Below are 27,349 nucleotides of genomic sequence, written 5' to 3'. Positions count from 1 at the left end.
CCTCGGTAGATAACGGAACATATAATTGTATTTTATTGAAGAATAATTTCTTAGGATATACTTTCTATTCTTCACATCACTATCGGTGCGACAAGCACCTCAAAATGGTACACATATTGATCACATTTAAAATAGTAGAGCTAAGAGATGAAGAATGATGTAAGTGAGACAGTACCGACTCTTTGAAGGGGTTGTATCTAAGTTCAAATTAGAAACTGAAAAGAATATTACCAAATTTAGGTAGTAATTTCTTAGTAATTATCTTTTATATTTTACATCTTACACATACACACTATATGTATTCTACAGTACAGAAAATTGTTTACGAAAGTCGTATGAATTTACATTATAAGAACATGATTATTCATAAAGTCTTGTAAAATTATGTTTCAACTTAAAATCTTATAAGCATTTATCATATTTTAAATAATTACCAATGAAATCTTATAGAATTATGCCATAGTTGTCAGCATGCCTATCAAACAGTAAGAAATTAGGTTTTATTCAATTAATTATATTGGAAATATTAGGCATTGCTACAGTAAAACTGATTATGTGTTAAGATGATTTAATGTAATGCCATAATGTATATGATTATTTATTAATTTTTAATAAGTTATATCACAGTTAAAGTAATATTATGATACTTTATAAAACGTATAATAATGAAAGTAAGTTCATAAGTAGCTTTTATAACCTGTATTTCAGCATTTTCATCCAACGTTATTAATTTTTCACGATTTTAATAAAAATGGTATCTTTTTTTCTTTCAGATTGTAATCGAACTTTTTATGGGGAAGCGAATGTTAAGTACCCACTGCGAGTGACTGGGCCATTCCAAAGGTACCTTCCGTTCGTCTGCAAAATATCTTTCGAAGCTGCTGGTGAAGAATTCGGGGATTTCGTTGAATTAACCTTTCTCTCTTTCCAAATTGGAAGACTCGAATTAACGAGGTAAGTAATTATACGAATTTACTTCAGTAAAATCGCGTTACTTGTTGGATGAATGATTGCAGCTAGTATAGAAAGTTCTAACAACATAGAAGACATATGTAATAAAATAAACAGTACATATATTTAGATAATAAAAATGATAAATATATAAAATACAATAAAAATATAATATTAAAAAAGGCAAGACTTCAAATGTCGACTAACAAAATCGTTGTATATATAAGCGGCTAAAGTGTGTGTCGCCGATAGTTTATTGTTGCCACTCGGAAAAAAGAGCGCGGAAATAAACGTTTCCGCAGTTTTTAATTAATATCTCGGCCGATTAAAGTCGTACGAATATGAGAACGGTATCGATTAATTCGGAGATTTTTTTGGAATTCGAGAATACGCGTCTCGAATTTCAACTCGGCGCCGTTCCGTAGATATTCGAGAAAAAAGAATTTGGTACGTAGCCAAATCCCTCTAATAGGGAAAACAACAAAAAGAAAGTGAAAAATGTAGGGAAAACGTAGGGGAAAATTAGTTTTTAATTAATATATGGCCTAATTAATGTTCCAAGAAGACACGAATGGTCAAAATGGCGCGTCACGGACCTGCGGAATCCAACGGTGTGCTTCGCTAAGCCCGGGAGCCAGCCGTTTCGGAGATCATGTTACTTCATCCCATATATATATGCGGCTTAGGTGTCTGTTTGTCGCCGATAGTTTATTGGTTGCTTGCATAACTGTACTAGCCAATGGGGTGAAGTTGCTACGGCACAGGGTGGTCGTTCCACTTTTTTTTCTGTAAAACTTGCCTTTGCTATGACCAGCAATAAGTTTCAGGGCCAAACGTTTAAAAAACGTGCTGGCATTTTTTTACCTGAGACTGCATTTGGACACGGTCAATTTTATGTTGCCTGTTCAAAAGTTCGTGAAAGAACGGACGTAAAATTAAAAATAATGGATGGTCCACTGCAAGGAGGGCTTAAAAATGAGGGAAAGATCACCACAAGAAATGTTGTGTACAAAGAGATCTTTGACATGTAAACATTGCTTTGACATGTGAACATTTAACATTTCATTATTTAAATCACCTTTACTGATTGAGCTAGCGGTGGGTTCTTATGAAATGTACCGCCAGTGGTTTCCTTCATTGCACTCTACTTTAAGCAATTAAGCAAGTAGAAGGGGTAAGCCCCGTGGGCTAGCAAGCAAAGGGGCGACCTCGCCGCCAGCCCTGGGTAATTCAGTTTAAATTAGCAGACACCTTTGCACAAATCATTTTAATTACAATTTATTATATCTAGAACAGCGGTCATTTCGTATGACCGCCAGGCTTTCTAAGTTTATAATATTTAAGGATGAAGGCTCACAAGTGATAGAGACCTAAGAAAGGTTTTTAATTTTAAAATGAATTTAAAACGTATTTACTGCAGCAAAGACCTTCTGCTGCTGCAGATTTCATAAACTATTTATAAAAAAAATATATTTGATATACAAGTGCAGCAAGACTTTATCAGAAGATTAACAAGCAAGATAATAACTATTTCTAAACTTTGTGTCATTTCCTTCATAGTAACTAAATTTCATACTACTTAAATTATGTTGAAAATGAGGATGAAAGCATAAAAAATCAAACAAAAGAAAGCAAAAAAATAAAACAATTAGATCAACCCTCGAGCGCTCGCGCTGGGTCTAAAGGAACCGCGAGATTAAACAAATCTTTCTCTCAAAGTACATCTATTTCACTCAAGTTGTTAAGCTAGTCGTGTCTGAAGTCGACCTCTTTATGTTTCCGAAGTTTTTCTCTTGGATTCGGAATCTTGACTTTGATCGGGTCGGGCATTTTGAAGCCAGCGCGCATTTTCGTGTTACTATTACATAATAGATTTTGAATAGTATAGAAAGCGCCAAACATTTTGTATAATTTATCTTACAACGAAGGAATGTTACAAAAGTTATTAGATAAATCAAATGGCGAAGAAAGTATAGTAGAAAATGAGGAAGTGATCATGCATTTTTAATTCACATGATACACATTCAGATAGTGATATAGATTCTGAAAAAGAAAATGAGAATGACATAAATTGTTTTATTGGCCAAAAAAATACGGAAGCAGGGAAAAAGAGGGTAGAAAGAAAAGGAAGAAAAAAGATGCAGTGTTTGCCCAACGTAAAAACACAGAAAATCGAAAACGTGCTTCGCCGAATGTGAAAAATATTTGTATTTTGAACACACGAAAACTCTTTCTTCAATGTGTTGCTAACATTTGCTATTGCATTTTCCTCCGTGTCTGTAGTGCTAATAAAGAAAATAAGAATCGAGGTAAGGTATGCTATTTGTTTCCTATGCTAATATATAACACGATTTTATATTCCTTTACGAAACTTTATTTCATAAAGAATTTGGAGAAATTAAAAATTTTAATCCGCACACTTTTAAAATTGGATCATAAATGTATTATTGGTATAGATGTAACACTTTTTCTGAAGATTTACAACATTTTCTTCAAAAAACACGAATCGGGTCTTTTGAACCTAGTCAGCTAGCTCATGTAACTCATATGAGCGCACGTGCTCCCGGGTTAAGCGTGTACACGTAGCATACATTTACATACGTATAATACAATTCGCAAATCTCTTCAGGTCAGAGCTTTGGACTGGAACATTAAAGTGGGAAAACAAACTAAATATTGAATAGTTAATTTAACTATGGACAAAGTGATGCATCTACAAACATGTAGTACATTTGTTAGCGCATATTTGCCTTTGCAGATTAGCAGCTAATTGTGTGATATGTTTCATTCGCAATGTTGAGGTGAATTAATACAGTATTTAATACAGGTGGTTACCTAAATAATGGAAACACCTGCGAATGAAAGTGGACATTTAAGAATGCGTTTCATAAGCAGTAAAATATAAACCTAGCTACCATTTTTATTTTTTAATATGAGAAGTATATATCATAGTAGAATGAGGTAACTTTAGTGAAGACCGATACGTTTTGAATTTTCTCCAGAAGCGTAAAATGTCTGACCTCACTGAGTTTCAAAGAGGCCAACGCATGATCGTGATTGTCTCCTCGAGTTGCCAAGCATGAAGGTGGGATCCGTCATGGTATGAGCAACCGTGTCGTGGTTTTCGACTGGTCCAATCGTAAACCTACAAGCAAGAATAACAAGACGTGTACAGAGGTTTCAGCTGACCAGGTTCGTCCTATGATACAAACTCTGTTTCCTGCAGGAGAGGGCATTTTACAGGATGGTAATGCTCCTATTCATGCAGCAATCTTGTCCAATCATGGTGTGCAGACATTATGTTATTTAGAAGCAGGAGACATGAAAAATGCGCAATGTCCTCGCCGTGACTCGAACGTCGAATCTCTCGAATACGCGTCGAGTGTGCTGACCATTACGCCACGAAGGCATGCTTAGAAAGCGGAAGAAATACCTTACACGTTCCCCTTTTTAAAGAGCGACTGGGAATTCAGGGACCCAATGGCCAAATCTGGTGGTTGAAAATTGTCATCCACCACCGTTTTTAGTTCGGGCGCCACTGTAGGGACATTAGATTATTCTAAAGCAGGAAACATGAAAAATATGCAGTGCTCTAGCCAGGACTCGAACTTCGGACCTCTGAAAAACGCGTCGAGTGTACTGACCATGACACCACCAAGGCATGATAAGAAGGCGGGAGATATACATTATAATCGTTTAATGAACATGAGGATGAAGTGAAAATTTACCTTGGCCCGCACAGTCCTCCGACCTCAGTATAATGGATTTTTTATGGTCTGTTTCCAAGCGTTCATTCCGAAATCGATATCCTCCACCAGTATCTCTCTAGGAACGTTTACAATATCTCCAATAAGAATAGTGCAATATTCCTCTACACTCTGGTCAGCAAATTTATGGTTCGATTCACAGCTGTAATGCATTCCAAAGGCGCCATATTATTAAAGAATTCGCTATAGAGCGTTTTCATTGTTTTAATAAGCATTATTTATAAGCATTATTATTTGATAAGCATTATTTATAAATTTCAAACGTATCGTTACTTCCAGTACTGTAGTTGTATCAGCTGAAGAAAAGATCTCGACAAATGATCGCATCCTTTATGAGCTTTGTGTTAAAACAAAATCATGCATGAAATTTGATAATTCAGTTGCTTATCTACCCATAGAAGCTGTTTATTCTAAGAGGAAGTTCTTTAAATATCATTTGTTTAAAATTCAAGTAATACATATTTAATGGATGAATTTATCGATATTTGATTGAGAAATTTGATTTGTGAAATCAGAGTTTCTCAAGTAATTGCATAAATGACAGAAAGGGAGAAAAAGGGACTGATTGAGAAAAATGCTGGGTATTCCATCTTCTTCTTGTCTCAAGGTGAAAAGACTTTAGCTTCAGCCATTTCTCTTCTTTCCAGTGAACTTTATGCTTTCAATCTAGACACTTACTCTGAAAATAAGACGAGTTTTAGTTCGAGTCGATATCTCAAAGCCTTTTCATCATTGTATAATTATCAATTTATATTAGATCTTGCAGCAAAATGAGATATATGTCCCATTATCACATAAATAACGATATACATTCTTATGAACTGCAAAACGTACTGTGTATCGTCGTCGTCCTATTTTTAATTTGTTGTATCATTCATTTTATTAATGAAAACTTAGTTATACAGAAATTTACATTAGCAACTTCATCAAGTTTAATGCTTATTTGACAACAACATTACTTGATTATTGATACTGCTATGCAAAATTTAGGGTTAGTAAAAAATCAAATGAAACATAATGTAAACAGAATTTTAACTGTATTTTGATGGCACAAGACCTTGCCATAATTTTCAAAGTGTTTTAAATAAATAAAATTGAAACAATCTGTAAAAAGAGGAAAGCTGTGGACTGCAAGAAAAAATTTACCGTAATGTAATAAATAGATAACAAAATATGATAAATGATTTCGTAGTTTCCTCTTTAAAAATATATCTCTTTGTTAAATAAAAAATATTCTTACATTAGCATTTTTTTTTTTGCACTTTGAATTTTTACTCTTTCTATTCGCAGAGGGTTCTCTAATTACATTTTATATAACATTTTAATTTCTTTTCCGTCCTGCGCATGAAAACAATGTGATACACTCCGAAAGAGGCCCATCAGCGGCCGAGCGGAAAGTCGCTGAACACTGCTAGTTCGGTCCGAGGTTCGAATCCCGCGAACCGGCTGGCTGCATGGGTGTTTTCGTGGTTTCCCCCATGTGTAACATGTATACGAGCCAGTTTTCCTTAAAACGTCCTCCACGAAGGAATCCCTCCCCTTAGGCAGATAGCCCTCGAGGCTGCCATAATCACACACACACACACTCCGAAACAGAAGACGAGGATGAAGGACCTTGTTTGCTTACATTAACTACACATACGTCACATGATATCATCCACCTTTTTTCTATTTTCACCGGTCACGTGATCTCTGAGGACATTGAAATGTATTTTATTTTATAATCTTAATTCTGCAATTGAAAGATTGTAATAGTCTCCAATAATCTGTCTGTTAGCGTATTTCTCAATCCACAGATTTCAAAATTAATAGAACTTTTCTTAGTTATTTCTCTTTCTCCTTAGCATGTCTTCGTAATGTGGTGATCAATGTGGTGATCTGAACGCTGGGCGCGTATTTCAGAGGTCCGCGGTTCAATTCCTGACGAAAGCGTTGCTCATTTTTCATCGTTCGTGCTTTAAGAAAATACCTAATGTCTGCACAACGTAACTTTCATAAACTGTTTTCGTTTCTATTAATGAAATTCAAATTTCAGCTATTTATAACCGCAGATGAAAATACTTGTATAATTTAAAATGTACAGTTCCAATGAGAAAATGCATGAATAAAAACAGATACGACGCAGTGTACACCATTTATGTCATCACAGGGATTAATAATTCTAGATAAAAACTGTTGATAATTTCTTCTTGTGGATTCTTGGATAAATTCAGCTATTAGTAACTCTAAATGGAAATTCTTATATAATTTCTTCAGTGCCAGTTAAAAATATAAAGAATAAAAATCGCGACGTCACAGCTCATGCTTTTTACTGACGAAAATTCTTCAACTGGTGGATTAGACTTTATATCCGATTAAACATGTCGTTTTAGTTTGTAACTTTACATGGAATTATGAATATATATATATATATTGTTGATTTTCTAATTTTAAAACCTCTGTTCCTTCTGTTTCGCTCAATAAGGCGAAGTATTAAAGTATTATATAAAATATAATACTTTAATATAATATATAAATTATATATTATATTAAAGTATTATTAGTAATATTGTAGTAATATTATATAAAATATAATACTTTAATACTATGTTATATTATTACTATAATAAAAAATACGACAATTTCACACATAGTTTCGTAAAGTAATAAATAATACTTAATAATACTTGATAATCTTATTCTTACGTAAGCAAGAATAAGAGATTATATAAGAAGAATTCCATCTTTTAAAAGTGCTTAAAAAATTGGGGCTTTCATTACATACATAGGGATCAATTACAGTTATTCAATTACACATCAGTTACAGTTATACAGGGACCGGACTAAAATATCGCCAAATGGTCGCCAAGTTCGGCTATCTTTAGCGATATATTACTAAATTTGGTAATAAAAATTAGTCGCCAAAAATGTCGCCAACGTAGCGATGTCTCGCCAATTTAGCAAGATAGCCAATTATATCAATATTAAATGGACTTCCCCTGTAATCTTATTTTTCAGGCAGTGTAGGGTTTTCTTAAAACCAGGTTTTTTAAACTGTGGGTCGAGACCCCCAAGGGAGTCTCGGGAGTTGCAGGAGGGGGTGGGCAAAACTTTTAGCAGTTTTGATATTTCTTATTATAATAGTTTTACATTTATCAAATATTTTTACGCAATGTATCTGAGAAAAGATAAAGATAAGACAACGTTTCGACAAACGAAACTAAAAACGAAAACGTTTTGACGCATTCTTTTTATAATATAAAGGTTCATTTTCATTGCTTTGCACGCGACGCTGTCATTTCATCTGTTACTTATTTGAAATTTTCACACAGTTCTATGCCTTAAAATTAGAAATTAAAGTTAATATCCTAAAACTGCAATAGTATATTACAGTAAAAGTGAAAAAATTGACAGCTTCACTCACGCGTGTGTCAGTTTTGCGCAATACTTATGGGGTCCCACAATATTTTTGTAAATATTATGGGGTACCAAGGGTTGCGAAATTATTTCAGTGATAAAAAGGGGTCTCGATTGAAAAATGTTTAACAAACCCTGCTTAAAACTATTCATGTAATATTATTACTATAAACTTTATATTATGTTATTACCTTTTATATTTAATAATAACTAATAATATGTTAATAATTATTATTAAATAAGAATAATAATAACGTAACATAATTATATAATATATAATTTTATTTATTACTTTCATGAATCTTTATATTACGTTATTATTATTTATACTTTCATAAACATGTTATGATAGTACTATAACTTTTCATTTTATATTATTACTATAATAAAAAATACGACAACTTCGCACATAGTTTCGCTCAAATTATTTTAATTATATTCAAATTCATAGCAATATTCATTCGTTTTTTTCCTGGACGTAAGTTGCCGATTTTAAACTGCGTAGATATTTATTGTTTGCAAAAAAATAAAGTGCTGTTTTGAATATGCGTAGATGGTCAAATATTATTTCGAAAATAGAAAATACTAGCGCTGTTTAACAAAGAAAGGAAAAAAGGTAAATAACATTTAAAGGGGCCGATTTAAATTCACACCGGCTTTTCGCTTTTTCCCTATAACCACCGACCCATTCCGGCTTGTGGTTTAATTTCCGCCCTGTTTTTTCCTTTTCCGGAGACATTCCCGTATTTCTTCCTTTTATTTGCTGCGCAAAGAAAAAGAAACGGCAGCTGAATTTTCTATCTGCTTTCTAACAGAAGTTGTATTTTTTATTTGCGCTTCATGGAACACGAGCGCTTTTTGTATGCTGTTATTCTTCGTCACATTGTGTTTTTCTAATTACTTCTTTAACTTCTGGCGTATAGCGATTGTTTTCTATTCTGGCTTACATCTACTCGATCAAATGGGATTTGGTATAAAAAGGACTTTATTACACTTCCTTCCTATTTTTTGTCGCAGTATTCATGAATATATTTATTTTTTCATGGTAGCTAAATTAATATTGCTTTTCAGTTTGGCATGAGTTGTTCTACTATAATAATACGAGAAATACAGCCCCCTTTAAATTAGGCTCATATATCGATATATATATTCGACTTGATTAATTTTTTAGGTAATATAATAATACGAGAAATACAGCCCCCTTTAAATTAGGCTCATATATCGATATATATATTCGACTTGATTAATTTTTTTAGGTAATATAATAATACGAGAAATACAGCCCCCTTTAAATTAGGCTCATATATCGATATATATATTCGACTTGATTAATTTTTTTAGGTAATATAATAATACGAGAAATACAACCCCCTTTAAATTAGGCTCATATATCGATATATATATTCGATTTGATTAATTTTTTTAGGTAATATAATAATACGAGAAATACAGCCCCCTTTAAATTAGGCTCATATATCGATATATATATTCGACTTGATTAATTTTTTTAGGTAATATATTGTAGCGAAAATCGCTCTTTTCGACCGAGCTACTCATAGCTTAGCGGAGAAGGCGCAAGAATCGAAACCCATCAACGGCAAGATGCCTAATAATTGGTTTTTATGTAAATATCCTTGTTGTTAATGTTATCTTATTTATGTAAATTTCCTTCTTATTCTTCCAGAACATTCCAAGTCTGGAATGTTTCAGCATGTTCACCAGCTGTATATAAGTAGCTCTTCATTCAGTTCTAGTTAATAAAAAGTCTTGAGTTTAGACTTGTACTTGCCTGTTCATTTGTACGATCCCCTCATATACGCGACAATATTAATATAATGAAGCTATTCTAAGTCATACATTAATACTCATCATAGAGTTCCGGCAATTCTTAATAAATTTTAAAATGATAAAATAAAAAATCTGAAATGTGTCAGATTTTACTGGTGGCCCGAAAGATTTTGTTACAGTTTTTTATTTACGCTCAGCATGTTTCTATATGAGATATGTTACGGTGAAACACCAAAATCTGGAGAATATCGACTTTCGCCGGTCAATGTCAACATTCACATAGTCTCATGTCCGAAATATTTTCCAAATACTCTTATTTCTGACTTACACCGGTCAATGTCGACATTCACCATGTACTAATGGTGAATGTTGAACATATAACAATATTATAATTTCTTCTCCGTCATTCAGTCGCGAATAAACGTACTTGAGACTTTAAATAAGAACTTAAGAACATGAGAACCTAAAACACACAATACATTCAAAATGAGAAAGGAAAATAATAGAAGTTAAAAACTTACTTAATTATACAGTACGTTCTAAATGAGAAAATAAAATAGCAGTCATAAAAAACTTACTAAATTATGTGATTCAAATCTTATTTATTGCAACAACTTAAACTATTATGGCACTTTATGACCTCTCTTTTGGACTTTCACCAGAGCATATCTGATTGTCGACATACACCGGTGAGGGTCCGAATATATAAGAATATAGTACAATATACGATCTTTCACCGACGTATTTCGTGAATGTTGATATTCTCCGGTGAAAGTCGACATTCTCCAATTTTGGTCTTTCACGGTAACATACATATGTAATTTCCATCTTCTTTTGGAACTCCTGTAGGGTTTCTCTTATTTTGCATAACAAACATATTTCTAACATATTTTGAACTTGAGACAAAACAAATTTTGAACTTGAGATTTAACAAACATATTTTTAACTTCAGACTTGCAATTCTCTTCCGTTTCTCGACATTCTGGTCACACGTAACACATCCAATTTCAGTACTACGGTTTACCGTAAACCTTCATCGGTTTGCCTTCCACCACACTTTAAATCATGTCATCCGATTAAACAAAAGTTAGCGTCATTTTATTCCTATGGTTTCCGTGCTCTTCAAGTTTGCTCCTCCAAACTAGCCCTTGATGAAGAACTAAATTATTTAAAAGCAATAGCTATTGACAGGGGCTTTCCACCCAACATTATTAAGCAAGCAGTTAAAAAATTCTCATCTCAACACACTAAAAGGCACACTCGTGTTTTAGGAGATTATAAAAATTCTGTTGTCATTCCTTTCTTTCCATTAATTAGCTATAAAGTTGCACATATTTTGCAGAAATTTAACTTTCAGGTTGTTTATTCTCCCATCAATAAAATTCCGAGTTCCATACTCAAGGACCCCATTCCGGATATGAATTCCTGGGGTATTTATAGGATTCCTTGCCAGTGTGGTTTAATTTACATTGGCCAAACTAACAGAGCCTTAAAATTTCGCGTCAAGGAACATAAGGCATATGTTAGAAAAAAGGAAACACAGAAGTCTTCTGTTGCTCAACATTGTTGGTCCGAAAACCACACTTTCAGTTTTTCTGCTGCCCAAATTATTCAAAAAACATCTTCCATTGGAGAACTGGATTTTCTAGAGGCATTTCACATTCATAAAAATCTTTCTGTTCTAGTTAACGATCCTAATTCCACTCCAGATTTGCCTTCGGCCTTTAAAGAAATTATGTTTTAGTTCTGGTTTCACCAACAGATGGCGCCACTTGCTTATTCTTGTCCAGGCTTTCTTATCTTATCTAATCATTATTTCCTATCTGGTTCATTTGCGGTTTTGCAGCTGAAGATGGTGGTTAGGTAAAACCATCGAAACTAGTCCTGTGAAAATTTTGTAAATATAACGCTGATTTTTGTTGTTTGACTTCTGAATTAAACATATTTCTAGTTTGATTCCTGTACTGAACTTCTCAACTTCCCCTAACATTTTCTCGCCAGGATGTTAATTTAAAGTTACGCGAAGTGAGTATTTAAACGGGTGAATCTCTGAGTTTATTCAGAGGATGTTTTTGCTAGCCAGCGCACGTTTCGCTGTGGTTTCTCTGTTACGCTAGTCAGCCCCTTGCCCATTTCGGTTTATTATCAGGGCTGTTAGTTTATTGTGAGTTAAACCTGCTAGGCTTAAACTTACGTGCTAATACAGCCCTACTTATTTTAGTTGTTTTTACCATGACTTGAATTATATACTATGTTTCTAGTTTCATCGCAAGTCTGAAGGTGCCATTGTAATGCACGAAGATCGTGCCTTTCTGTTAACTATTTTGAATTTAATAAAATAAAGGTTTACTTTCACTCTTCTTCTGTGCTGGTGTTTATTAACACCTGTGCGAGAATTCGCCAGGTTCATTGTAGGATCTAATTTAGTTTATGTGGAAATAGAAAGAGAGAACTACCCTACACTCCTACAAGATTCGATTCCTCGGTGCACGATATCTAAAAGATACTCTACTTAAATATCTATGCCAATGCCTAAATTTATTTAAACTTAATTTTAAGGCAAAGTATTAATGCAGAGCTTGCCTCTTAAATTTTTAATACATTTAATTTTCCCTTCCACTTTCATTTCATTCATTAAATTTTCAAATTCACTTTCAGTAACCCTTTGACTGGATTTATTAAATTTCTAATTTCAGATACACGATGCATAATGTAATACGTTCAGATATGCAATGCGTATTAAGCTGATTTCATTCAAATTACACCACAAATAATTATTGGTCAATTCAAATTCTTGTTAATCATAGGAGAACGTAGATTTGTGGCCATGACCTTCATAGAAACGCACATAATAAATTTTAGAACCGTTATACATTAAGATTTCTAAAGGAAACACATTCTAGCTGCTACTTAAAATTCAGAAATCCACATTTGAGTTACAACATAGCGACTAAAAACTTGAACTGCTTACATAAAAATAACTAAAATTAAATAGAAAGAAATATGAACTTTAGCTTGTAGTCGGGTTACTTCGCTTTGTTGAGTCATTTTTCGTTCGGGGAAGTCTTTTCAGGTGAGCCACCTCATGCTGAAAACATGGAGTCTTCTTGGTTTCGCCTCGTTGTCCTGCTCGTATTGTGGGTTTTAAAATTGTTAGTTTTTCGCTTAACTTATCATATTTCCTTGGAGTCTCTGATTCCCCATGTTGTCTTGATCACTTTCTTTACTCTTGATGCAGCTCATCGTGTAACCTCTTAAATCTCCTGAGATTCTGCTAGTCCTCCTGTTGTCTTGACCACTTCGCCTAATCTCTGAGTTGTTGGCTTAGTCTGTTGTGGTATCTTTCTATCTTCTTAGCGTCCTGTGCTGTTGTCTCGGCTACATATCTATGGAGACGCTAGACACTGCTGTAGACCTTGTAGAGACGTTAGGTATTTTTTGGAAGCAGGCAAGATGAAAAATTAGCAAACGCCTTGGCCGAAAATCGAGCCACGGACCTCTGAAATACCCGCCCAGGAAGGCGGGAGAAATACCTTATATACTCCCCCTTTTAAAGGGCGACTGGGGTTTTAGGGGACCCAATCGCCAAATCCTGGGTGAGGAGAATCATCATCCAACACCCTTTCAGTTCAAGCGCCACTGTAGAGACATTAGGTATTTTTTGGAACCAGTCAAGATGAAAAATTAGCAAACGCCTTTGTCGGGAATCAGACCACGGACTTCTGGAATACCGGCCCAGCGTGCAGAACCACTACACCACAAAGGCACGCTAGGAAGGTGGGAGAAATACCTTATAACTTTTTAACTAGGTTATCAGCTATTTTCATTTCTTCTCGTTATGAAATCATGGATTTCATTTTCGCTGTATCGTAGCCTGGAACGTATAAGAAGCGCCGCATAACCCGGATACAAATCTTAGATATGTATAGTATTAGATAATCTTAGGTAGCTTAAGATTGAAGATTGCTCGAAGCATACCTACCTAAAAATAACTAGAAATTAAACCTTGCATGATAATGTAACTTAGTTAACTTAATCTTTCGTACTTTCGTGAGTTAATAATAGGATGTCAGCTGAATAACTGGTTATGCTATCCCTCTGAGCTGCACGAGTTTTTAACGTGTCTTGAAGATTTGCATTTAAACAGCCTTAATTAGCTTCATTTGTATGTTTACCTATTTCAGTCTATATTATCATAAACTCACATACACAGATGACATTTTAAAGAATGTAAGTAAGAAAATACCTTAAATTATAAGCTACCCTTGGGACTGAATCGGTCATATTCAATGGTCCTTTATCGTACATCTCGGCCATTATGACCCACAGTCAGGCCTCTCAGAGAGGATATCATGTATTCCTGCGGTTCCTCTGAATTTTGCTTTTCTCATGAAAGCTAGTTACCAAGATTACTATGTATGGTTTGCTCATCTCGACCAAGGTATATCAATGTGGTAATGTCGTCGACTTCGTTGGATCCTGAGCGGATACGTAAGGTACGTCATTGTCTCCAATATCAAAAAGAGAAAGGTGTTCAACCTTGAAAGAGCATAACCTTGTCTGTCTATTGGCTTAGCTAGGAACCTGTACTCCACACGACCCTGAAAGAATATATCGTCTAAGGCCTCAGACTCGTTCTTACTAAAATGTTTGGCAAAGAAAATGTCATATATACTAAGTGTGTCAAACTAAAACTAAAACTCTAATTTCGGGGCACAGCAGGCGTTGGCCCGTTAGTGCCATAACAGCCCTAACGGGCCAACGCCTGCTGTGCCCCGAAATCTGCTTTCTTGACCGTGGGCCCCGGGGTGTGTAAGCATAGGCCCTGAACAAGTGGTCAACTTGTCGCAGGACCCTCACTGTGTAGTCCCCAAGCGAACTTGGTACTCATTTTATCGACCCAAAGGATGGAAATAAAGGGATGAAAGCTGAGTCGACCTTGCTCAGTCCGGGGATCGAACCTCGGACCTGTGGTGCTGCTGCGCGATGCGCTAGCCACTGCGCCACCGGGCCTCACTAAGCGTGTGTCATGACCGGTTAAAAGCCGGTCATGACGCTCAGAGGTATTTAACTTCTAGTAATTGGCAACCAACCAGCATAGATTATTGTCTGTGAGGAGTAATTTGTTTTCTCGAACACAAAACCACTGCACTAGCGTAAGAAGTCGTTTGGGAATATAATTTTGTTTTTAAGCGTTTCCTTATTACATTTAAGAATACGTCCTCCTTAACCGAATCGTACGTATGAAGCTTTGTTCTATAAGAAGGAGTACCACCTATGTCAGTTACATGTGCAATTAAATGCGCTGCATCGAGGTCGTATTAAACAACGTCGCAAACCTGTTATCCATTTCTGGAGCATTTCCCTTCCTTCCAGCAGCAGAATCATGCAGAATCATGCTAGATTGAAGTACTAAACATACTTCGTAAAAGAAATTACGAAAAAAAAGGCCACAGTTTTTGAGTGATGGATGGCTGTTGCACCAAGAAAATGCACCCGCTCACACGGCTCTATCTGTCAAGCAGTTTCTGAAAAGCAAAAATATTACTGTGATGGGGCATCCTCGTTATTCACCTGATTTGGTTCTATGCGACTTTTTTCCTAAAGTTAAAACTCACTTAAAAGGAACCCATTTTACTTCAGCTGAAGAGGTTCGGGCAAAAACGGAACTTATGCCTTTCAAAAACCTCGTTCCAGAACTGTTACCAGCAATGGCCACACCCAATGCACAAGTGTGTGAATGTTGAAGGAAACTGCTTTCAAGGTGATAATGTCACGGAGAACTGATTTTGTAAGTACACTCTCAGATAAAAAAAAATCGGTAGAAGTGTTGTACATGTACAGAAAAACAAATGATTACAGTTTGAGAAAAAAATGGGCGATTTATTGAAGTGATAGAGTGAAAAAGTCAGTAACGCGTTTGTCCACCTCTGGCCCTTATGCAAGCAGTTTTTCGGCTTGCCATCGATGGATAGAGGTTGCGGATGTCCTCCTGAAGGATATCGTGCCAAATTCTGTCCAACTGACGCGTTAGATCGTCAACATCCTGAGCTGGTTGGAGGGCTCTGCCCATAATGCTCCAAACGTGCTCAATAGGACAGAGATCCGGCGACATTGTTAGCCAAGGTAATGTTCGGTAAGCACTAAGCAAGCAGTAAGAACATGTGCAGTGTGGGGGCGGGTATTATTTTGCTAAAATGTAAGCCCAGGGTGGCTTGACATGAAAGGCAACATCAGCGGGCTTTAGAACTTCATCGACTTACTGCTGTGCTGTAAGGTTGCGACGAATGACAACCAAAGGGGTCCTACTATGAAATGAAATGGCATCCCAGACCACCAATCCTGGCTTTCGGCCTGTCTGCCGGAAGACAGTCAGGTTGGTATAACACCGCTGTCCGAGGCGTCTCCAGACTCGCCTTCGCTTGGCATCGGGGCTCCGTTCAAAGCGGGACTCATCACTGAAGACTATTCTTCTCCAGTCAGTGACATTCTAGTGCGAATGAACCCGACACACCTGCAAACGAGCTTGACGTTGTACAGAAGTCAATGTTAGTCGGCGCTCTTTCTGTGAGGAGCCGTCTATGAATGGTCCTTGCGGTCACTGAAGCACTAGTTGCACGTATAATCGATGATAATGATGCATATGGGGCTGTGAATGCCGCTGTGACGATTGCTCGGTCTTCGCGTTCTGTCGTTTCTGTAGGCCTACAGCTTCCTTCTTGACGTTGTGTGCGGCTATGGTTCACCCATTCCTGCCAACATCGTCTACTAGTGGCATCGCTCCTGCTCAAATGTCGAGCTATTCGCCGATAAGACCAACCGGCTTCTTTGAGTCCAACTACACGACCTATCTCAATCTGACATATGCACATATCGTTTGCGCACCTGCATGCGAGGCATAGTTACTGTCTACCAGAGTACACGGAACGAAATTCCTGAAGAATTTATGACATGGAATGGTAATTTCTCCTCTTAAATATCTTGCCAGTTGCGCATATTAGATGCGCTGCAGCGACAACCGTTCATTCATTGGCAGCCAGAATGTAAAATTTTGCATTTTCCGTCGAAACCTGTATGCATATCAATTTGTGTCCAATTTGTTTTATATCTTTTCGATTACGTTTTTTTGTCTAAGAGTACAATGAATTATTGCACCAGTCTCGTTTTTTTATGTCACACCTTGTTTAGCAAGATCACAAACTGAAATCTTAAGTGTTGCGTGAAAGAATGAGCGAGTTGATATATGATTTATATCACTCTGCTGGACGTCTTTCTGAAACGTTGTTATGTATCTGTTGCAAAGTTTAAGTTTTCATTTTGAAATTAATTCGAGCTTAAGGTGGAAGAAGTCAGGAGACTTGAGTCTTTTTGGCTGAAGTGGCTGGCTAAAAGTACTTGGTTGCTAATTTCTGAGAATTATGAATTGTTAGCATCCCCAGGAGAGTATTCGACATTGAGTACTTGAAAATAAGCCCTTCGTATTGAGCTATTTTATTTTTACAAGAGCGAGAGAAGATTGGTTTTGAATTAGAAAGTCTGTCTGAAGATTTAATTCTCCTCTTCTAGTAGGGATAATGTGACTCACCACTGTATTCACTGATTTCAGCTCTGAATCGAACATGGCACTCTGCAGTTTGAGGTCTGTACACCATGTATTGAACAAAATCACATTTCTGAAGACACTGATGAAAATATTGGCTTCATAGCCTATGACTAAAACGTTTATATAAAGGCTAAAATGGTATTAACGGTAAGGTACGTATAGGCTGCAAAAAGACTGCCAGTATGTCAAGTAATTTGTATTTTAAATGTGTATCATTATTACAAACTGTGATGAATCTTATACGTTGTGTATGTATTTGTATCAAGTGTAGTAACGTACACAAAACACAAAATGCGTGTATTTGATTAGGCATTTCCGTGTAATATTTTAGAAAAATGTCTATATAGATAAATTTGTGTATCTGCTATAAGCAAACACCAAATGAAATTACATATCTAATGATTTAATAACACATATAATGAAATAATGATGATTTTATTCCAAACTACTCAAGGTTATACTAGTTTTCAAAAACGTAGATTTTCTTTTTAAAATTTCCATTTGCATCATAAATTTGACGTATATCCCAAACGTGAAAATATTTGATTACAATCGATTTACGTTTCAGTAAGATGCTAGAAAGTTTTACAAAACTGATGTTCCTTTTATTAATAAACTAATTTTGGTCGTCTCGGGTAACATAAACAAGAGCAAAATTCTAATAGACTATATGTAAATTTGCACTGTGTCTTGTAAGTGTTACAGAGACGTGTAAAGTGTGTAAAGGACTCTTTTATTAACAGTCGGCTCGATATCGTACTTACAGAAGCCAAAGGTTAAGGATTAACTGAAAGATAATGGATTAACTGGAACGAAAAATAAGCTAGCTTATAGCTTCATAATTGGAATAACACGCAAACTGGCTCTGACCTAAGGTCGTCATTACAGGTCAAGATAACGTCTCAGAATACATTTCGTAAGAGAATTAAATAAGCAACGTGGTTTTCAAGCAGGCAGAACACGCTCTGTTTCTACCCTTTAAATAGCCTCATTTTTCATTTTCATTTTAAAATCACGCGAGTTAGAAATTTACATTCTGAGAGGAAAATATAAATAAGAGCGGTGGGACAAAACATTAAGATAAAGTAACTAGTTAGTATGTTAAACATGTATTCTACAAACTAAAGCTGTTCTTTTTACTAATTCAGAAGTCAAACAACAAAACTCAGCGTTATATTTTCAAAAATTACATTTTCAAAATTTGAAAATTTGATTTCAAAATTTGAAAATATAACGCTGATTTTTGTTGTTCGACTTCTGAATTAGTATTTGTTCGGCGTGTTATTGTGTCTGTTCTTTTCAGCTTCGATTGGAATACTTTGCATGAATACGTTTTCTAGACGCAAAATGATTCCATCTGGAATATTTTGCATGTTCTGTGCAAATTATTTGCTCGCTTAAATTTTAATACATAAAGTTATTTTATCGCTAATACGTAAGAACAATTAGTTTTATTTTAATTCTCGTAATTGCTCGAAACAATTGTTTCACCAGATGCAGAAAAATGTAACCATTCTCTCGATATTTAATTACTACCTCATTATCATTCCACGCGAAATTTATATTGAGTAGCAATTAAATGAATTCTCTATAACACTCACCGAAACGACCTTCGAATAAAAGACCTCTGCCTCGCTTTATTTCCTTCTATTGTTTTACCCTCTATTTCGAAATTATTGTCTTGCGTTTCGAGTGTGGAGAGGGAAACGTGAGAAAGAAAAGTACCTCTGGAAAAGAAGTCCCTTTTTTCTCCGACGTTTTTCTCTTGTTCACCGCTTTTTCTCTTCGAGTGGAACAAATAGAGTTTTTTCGAACCCCAGGGTTTCTAATTACTTCTTGTCCGAGTTCCTCGGATTTGTTTTCTATCAGGAATTCGCTCTACGATTCCTGGGAAGCCATTCCTTAAAGTACTACTTCTATGTCCCGCACGGAATAAGAGAATAACTTCTGCAGCCTCCGTCTATTTAGCTGATGATGCCTTTATGTATAGGGAATAAATTGGATTTGGGGCGCTCTGGAAGGTTTCAAATAACTTCATTCCATTTCATTTCGATGCACATTTTATTCGATTGCTGAAGCACTGTAGCCCAGTGCCTTGGGAAATTGTGAAGGAAATGTAAATAATAAACTTCCAGATTGCCATGCACTTATCAAAATTGCAAGAATTTCCACTTTCTATTTCTGTATCTATAGTTTTGAATGCCGTATTAAGTAACTAGCGAGGTATGTATTCGCTACCATAACAAAGCTGTCTGTGAGTAGAAATATTTTTCGTTTAGTGAAATATTTCCCTAAGTATTGCAAATTAAATACGCTTTCTATAACTTCGTAAGATTTGGTGAACCAAATTAATGCTTCCTACAGACAAAACATTTTAAAATTTATAGTTAACTTTCATCGATAAACCGAAGTTCTCAAATTCGGAAAACTCGTTGATAAGTTTATTTTCTTTTCAAACAATGCTGACTTTTTTATGTTATGTTTTCGATTAGTTAGATATTTTTCGAAACGTAAAAGGCCCACCAGCGGCCGCTGAACACTGGTAGATCGGTCCTAGGTTGAATCTCAACTGTTTTTTGCTTATTACGTGCTCCGCCCTTAGGTCCTACACGGAAAGGTAGGGATGCCCCGTGGAGGTCTTAAGGGAAACTGGCTCGTATCCACGTTACACATGGGGAAAATCACGAAAACGTCTATGCAGCCAGCCCGTTCGCCGGGACTGCGTATCGAACTACCGGCGTTCAGCGGCTTTAACCGCTCGGCCACTGGTGAGCAAACTCAACGGGTTGCCTGCATGGGTGTTCTAGTGGTTTTCCCCATGTGTAATGTGTATACGAATCCGGTTTCCTAAGAAAGTCCTCCACGTAGGCAACCATCCCCTTAAGCAGACAGCCCTCGAGGCTTTGCCGTAATCACATAAACCAAACCAACCGAAAGTAAGGTATTATCGACAAGTCTTCTTAAAAGCGAATAAATGTGCAGTCTTATGGTTTTATGATGCATCTCATAACCATAACAGCCAAATATAATCTTGCTTTTAAGAGTATTTCAAAGTTTTTGAATTACGAATTTCAGTTTTACATATTCTGCCCATTTCTTCATCAGATTTCTTCAAAGTAAATTCTGCATCATCTAAGTTTGTAATAAAGATTCTGTTCTGCGGTGATTATGTTTCAAAATGCTTTACGCATGGAAATAATTAATCATTAATATTATCAGGTTCAATGTTCCGCCTTACTTTCTTTGGGAACATGCAAGGACCTGACTCGGAACAGGGACCTTACTAAAGCTATATTCAATAACTGTGGGAAGTAGACAAGATACACAAGAAGGGTATACAAAACCCTTTATTTTTCACTCTTTACAATAATTTCCGTACTTCGGAATACAGAGACCAACTACTTGTGGTCTGAACGTAAGAATATAAAAATATAACTAAACTCTAACTTAACTTTGGAATAATAAACGTGGAAGATTGGCCTTATATTAACAGGAAGCCGTATGTAGTACAGAGAACTGTTAACACTACAATACGTTTAAAATTATCAAAAGGATTAAACCTCTGGCCTGGAAGGCAACCAGCAACCGAGTAAAACTTCTAAGGCAAGCGACCTGCTTCGACTAACTCCTTCCTCTCTCTCGCTTGGCAAAAAGCCACAACTTAAGTACTTGGCGTTCGCAAGACAAATTTTGCATAAATAAGTTAACGCTGTTAATTCTGGCCGGAAGTAGAAAATAAGAAGTGATAGTAAAGATTTAAAATAAAATAAACGTTAGTAAAACTTAAGATCCTTACAATATAAGCTACATTTCATATATTTTTGCTACATGATGCTATAGCTTCTACAGTGTAATTCGCCTAGAATTTATTTAATTTTCGATCAACCGGAATTCATTTCTCTCTCTTTCATCATTTTATCTATGTTCGAACTTTTTTCATGGCACCCCGAGCTAGAGTATTTTTTCCGGGCACATTCATACAAATTTCTAAAAAGAAGAAATTAATTGGATATAAATATTTACGTCTATTTGTAACTAAAATCCTGTAAAATCGAAATTTTCCCGGCATAAAAATCTAAATGCATTTCTTGGGACAGAAAATGACACATTCCTCTTCTTCTCCATGAAGTTATTCAGCGTTCTGACATAATATCAATGATCTTTAATAAGTTTAATGATATCTTAAGATAAAAAGTAAAGAAAAGAAGATATTTAAGATTTATTTTTTGTGTCGTCGAAGTACTTCGACGCAACAAAAAATAAATAAAAGATATAATCATTTAGGTAATTGCGAAGAATTGAAGAAAGTTTATTGCATCGCATGAAGGAATATACAGAATAAATTTACACAAAGAAAATTTGCATATGAAGTAATTAAATTATTTATTATCAAAGGTTTTTGTCTGATTTCGAATTCTATTCTTCTTTAATGCGATAATCATTTAGGAAATTGTGAAAATTTCAAGGAAGTTTAACCAAAGAAAGGTATCTGTAGAATAATTTTACTGGAAGAAAATTCCGATATAAAGCAATTAAATTATTAGCTCAAAGAGGAAATTTGTCCAGAAGAGCTATTAATTTCATTTTTGGTATTTTACAATGCTTCACTACAAACGGCGTGTCGCTTTTCAGATTGTTTCCATGAAATATTAGAGCTCTGCATTATATTTAAAGAAATTAAAGAATGACAAGTCTGCATGAATGTATGTATGTTTTTCGCATGGTGATAAAACAACGGTACCTAGAGACACCAAATTTTGAAACACGTAGTCCTCCACTCAAGTATGGGCATCTGGCAGCCCCGATTTGGAATTTGTTTTATTATCTATTTCATATATTGTGAAACCTTAACGAAATTTTGATTAACAAACTTAATGATTTCAAAGCGAGCAATGGCTGTACGAAAATAAAAATATTTTTATTTTCAGCGCACGAGATTCTATATCGGAAATTCTAGAGATATGCTCTTTTTAAGTGAAGTCGGAACCCTTATACCGACAATGTTGGCCATTTTCAATGTGCCTTTAAAGTGACCATTTTCGATGTACCTTTTCTCAAAATCTGTAGATACACGCTTGAAATATTTTGCGTATTAAAGAATCTCTATCTGATTATACTGAAATGGGCTTTTGAAACATTTTTAATTTTAGAATAATTTATAAAAAATTTTATTAGGCATAGTAAAATGTAGTACTTTTCTCACTCATACAAAAAGAAGAATTTTTTTTAGCTTATCAGAAAAATCTCATTTTAGTAAATATTAGGAAAAATAACAAATAAACTATAAAAAATTAAGTTACCTGTGAGCAGTAGTTCCTGAGAAAACGTACATCGAATGTAAAAAATCACGTTTGAAAAAACCACGTTTTTATGTAAAAATCCTCATATATCAATGTATTCGATGATAAAATAAAACTAGATTTTTTACAGTTCTAATTTTCATAGAGATTAAAGTATGATAATTTTAAAAAGCTAAAACTGTTCTGAATTTGAAAATGCAAAAATCCCAAATCACCGTTTTTTGAGGAATGTTGGTTTCCAGCACCCCTTAAATTATTTTCTGATATTGCTGTTGAACTGAATTTTGTGGTTTAAGTGCGAAGAGTATGAGATTTATTAAATAAAGGCAATACACAACGTTAAAGAAAGGCCGCTTTCTGAGTAATATAAAATCCGAAAGCTTTCATATTTTTTTTTTACTATTAAATATTTTGAGTTCTATATTTCTTTAATTCGATTCATTCTGAACAGAGAGAGAAGTTTATAATAATGATACCTATACGGTAGTTTAATATAAAAACATTAAAATGTATTATTAAATAACAAGTTATTTAAAAAGTTAAAGGACGTTGATTAAGAATTACGTGTTTTCTTGACATGAAAATCAAGGTAAAAGCACGTTGCTGTGTCAGAAATAAAGATAAAGCATTGCCATTTATTAATTATATGTGCACTATAAATGAAAGCATACAAATAGACTTAAAGTTTCTTTTCCTTTAATGCATAAAACATGATTTTTCTATATTTCATAAATTTATATGTAAATATTATATTCAAACCAGACAATTGAAAAGCCTCAGTAAAATTAAAATAAACATTGAAGATTTCAATTTTGCATTTACGTTTTCAACTAGTCAAGTTAAACACTTAAACATTATAAATTAAAAAAGAAATCTTGAAACTGCAAACGGAATGCCGCTGAAGAATGAATCGTAATCAAAGTAAAATTTATTATCATAAAAGCAAAATAACCCTTTTCATTTTAAAAGATTCTAGAACCTTTTAAATAAAAGCATTCACGTGTGCTATAAAGTCTACTCTAATAATGGATATGTTTATGCAAATTATACTATTTTGCTTCTGTTTTAATTTTTCGTAAATTAACTTTCATAAAATATGTTGCAAGTTTGCACTGTTTACATTCAGAACTTCTAGTAAACTAGTAAACTACACTATCTTCTAAAAGTCTAAAATTAATTATGAATAAATCTATCTTAATATACGATGAAAAATTATTTAAGGAATAGTGTTCCATAGAAATTCTTATTGCTGCTTTCTCTTGTTAATTTGAAGATAGGAATTCTTGAAATGTGGTCTTTTGACTTAAAAAAAAAAAAAAAAAAAAAAAAAAAAAAACTATTTTCATCGCCTCTTCAATATTTCAATTAATATTTACAGTATAAGGTTGTACATATGTTCTCACGTTTGCATTAAGCGCTAAAGAGAATAAAAAATAATATGCTAATTTGTGAAGTTCGTACTAAACGTAAAACTAAGGAACAAAAGAGCTATTACCACTCTTATCTTCATTTGCATGAAACATTTACTCGTTCTGTTCTTATAATACACGTTCATATAGAACATTATTTTTTTAATATTTAATAAGAGTAATTTTCTCTTTTTCTTTTATTTTCCTCCCCCATTCTTGAGAAATGTCAACAAATGGAGACTAAAGAAAATTTCAAAGAATATTTCAGATAATAAGCGCTAGTGAATAACTGCAGATCCAAACCTAATTTATTCTTTTCTCTGCTTGGAAAAGTAGTCAAAAATACAAAAAATGCTTTCAAAAGGGGAAGTTTGTAACTCCAGCTAGAAATTTTAACTTTAAACTGTAGATAATTTAGAATGAAATAACTATTTTATTATGGCTGTTTATTACATTGTTATATGTTTGGTAAAAGCATATGAAATTTTTTATTGTGATCATTGAACTAATATAGTGCTTATTCATTTGCACCTCAGTGTATTGATCGTGAGAAACCGATACATATTTTGCTAAGTACTGTAGAGAATTTAAGCAATTTTTTTTTTTTTTAGATTTTGTGTAACAGATTCGATTTCCGATACCAAAATGATACCAAAATGTAACTTTATTTAGTGTTAAGTGTTGCATCATAATGTATGGTATCTTTTCAGTGTTTAGATAGCATGAAACCATCTCAAATGTACAGCTAGCTGGTTTTGAAGATAATAATATTTTGCGGTTCTCTTCAAAGATTCTTGAAATCAAACAAAATACGTATTATTATTCGTGTGATATTTTTCAATGAACACAAATAGTTGTAGTGTGTCAATGAAACATCAAAAGAATAAAAGCAATATGTACTATGCATGAGACAGCATAAAATTAATATACCGGGATGAAATTGGAATAAAGCATACAGATAATATAAAATACATGTACAGATGTAATTACATATTAAGGTAAATACAAACCGTTTATTCAGAAGAAAATAAGAACGAAACATTGCCAGCTGTTAAGTGATCAGTTGCCGATTTCGTGCAACGTTTGATTATTTAGACTACATATATTATCTTTGTAAGATTCCTTTCTGTTAATTTAGACAGTTATTTCGATGTAGATGTTTACTGTCACTTCTCTTTTCCGTTTCGCTACCAGAATGCAAACTAAGTTGAAAATACGTAAAGCGATGGTTTTGGATTGTAACACAGAGCATGTTTCTGTATCTCGAGGCCATGTTACTAGGTTTTGGCTAGCTAGGATAACACTGCAGTCTTTGGCTTTGCATTACTTTTGCCATTATTTAAGTTATTACGTCGGTGAGAAGCTTAAACCCACTTCGCGTTAACCCTTAAACACAGAGGTGGGGTCTGTATGACCCTGCCAATATTTTAAAACTACGAAAACTACTTTTTATATTCTTTTCTTTTTCAGAACTTTTAAGTTGACATAAAGTATAACTATTCCTATATTTTTATTAAACTCTATCCATTAGTGTTTTTTTTAAATAATTTTAAAAATTGGGCCTCGGTCATATAGACTTCACCTCTGCGTTTGAGTTACTTTTCTCTCGCATGAGGGAGATGGCTTTATCACAACTTAAGTGTCGAACCTAAGTGTACAAGTGTACAAGAACTTAAGTGTACAAGAACTTAACTCTAGAGGTTAGACATATGCCGGTACTATGAAAACAAATAAGAGAGAAATACCAGGTGAGTTTTGTTTCCAAATAAAACGAAAAATGAAGGATCTTCCATTTATGCATCCACAGATAGAACGACTCTCGCTTTATATGTGCCTCAGATATTAAAATGTGTTATTCTCATTTCTTCAATGCATCCTTCGAAACAGAAGACTTTGAAACTGAAAGCCAGAAATAATAACATTTCACAATTTGACTGAAGGAGGTGTAGATGCATCGTATGAAAAATGTTCTAAACATTCTACAATCCGAAGAACGAGGCGATGGCCAATGGCCATATTTTTGAGGTTACTTGCGGAATCTATTTTAATTCCCCTGATAGCCTTAAAAGCATAAAATATGCTTTCTTTGCCTCCCTAGACTGAGAAGAAAAACTACCTATATATGTTTCAGCTGCAAGAATCCAATATGTAATGAATGTGCTAATTTGCATTGAAAATGCTTACAATAATGTGCTGCAGTTTTTTTAATATTCTTTATACATTATACGTTTTTTGCATTATTTTATATAACCCGGATTTTGTAGATGGAAAATTTATTAAATAGTTTAATTTGTACGCATTTGCAAGTAAGTAGTGTTTATTTTATTTATTTGATTAAGTGTTCCGTACTTTTTTGTATGCGATTTAAAAATTAATTTTTAATGCATTAATTTTAGACTTTTAAGAAGAATTAACGTCTTCCATATAACAAGCAAAGTGTATTAATGCTTATATAATAACAATAGTACATTATTTTGAAATTTTATATTTTTAAAGTGCATAAAATGGAGCGTGGTCTCAGAGACCCCTCCTTTGTGTTTACGTAACAGAAAATGAACGTCTGCACTTAAGGGTTAAATCAATTGTGTAATCGTTGGCTACTAGTCTTAGTTTCAAATTTTGAACTCGTGCATTTTATGTTCATGATTCCTTTTTACTTAAAAAGTTTCTTTTGTAATTTTATCAAGTCTTTGTTGTCATCTTCACATAAGCGATAACTCGTTCCAAACCTGTTAGGAGTTTGGTGTTATCAAAGAGTACCAAACTCTATGTCTTTAGAATATTCTTAGCCTATTTGCTCCCGTACTTAAACGCTGATGTTTTAAAGAGGAAATATTTAACAGGCTGTAAATCAAAATAATAGTCAGGATAAAGAAAATGTACAGATCTCTATATCAGATTCGGATTCTATTTAACTAAGACACTTTTCAGTTAGAAACTGCTTTAAAGAAAGCCCAGAGAGCAGAAATGTTGTTGTAACTCAAGCTTTTAAATGATTAAAGCCCTCTGAATATATCTGACGTATCTCGCTTTTATTTTCATTTGAATGTAAAGGAAGCTAACTTGGTAAGTTTCCTGGTGTGAGAAAAGAAATGATTGCATGGAGGGACTAGTAATAGAATGGACTTGTTTCAG

General features: G+C 34.3%; 1 protein-coding gene across 1 annotated transcript in view; it reads left to right on the top strand.

Annotated features, from left to right (window-relative positions):
• Positions 1-27,349, top strand: part of LOC118204259 (uncharacterized) — a 428,384-nt gene that overhangs the window by 321,986 nt on the left and 79,049 nt on the right. Inside the window, exon 5 of the mRNA XM_085824339.1 lies at positions 774-954. Within this exon, the coding sequence (XP_085680465.1) occupies positions 774-954 (181 nt within the window). The remainder of the gene's footprint in view (positions 1-773; positions 955-27,349) is intronic.

The sequence above is a fragment of the Stegodyphus dumicola genome, chromosome 9 (assembly GCF_044657685.1).
Source record: "Stegodyphus dumicola isolate Sdum_Otavi_A_Nest chromosome 9, ASM4465768v1".
Classification (NCBI taxonomy): Eukaryota; Metazoa; Arthropoda; class Arachnida; order Araneae; family Eresidae; genus Stegodyphus; species Stegodyphus dumicola.
The sequence above is the reverse complement of the archived record's forward strand: the minus strand, read 5'-3'. Positions and strand labels throughout refer to the sequence as shown.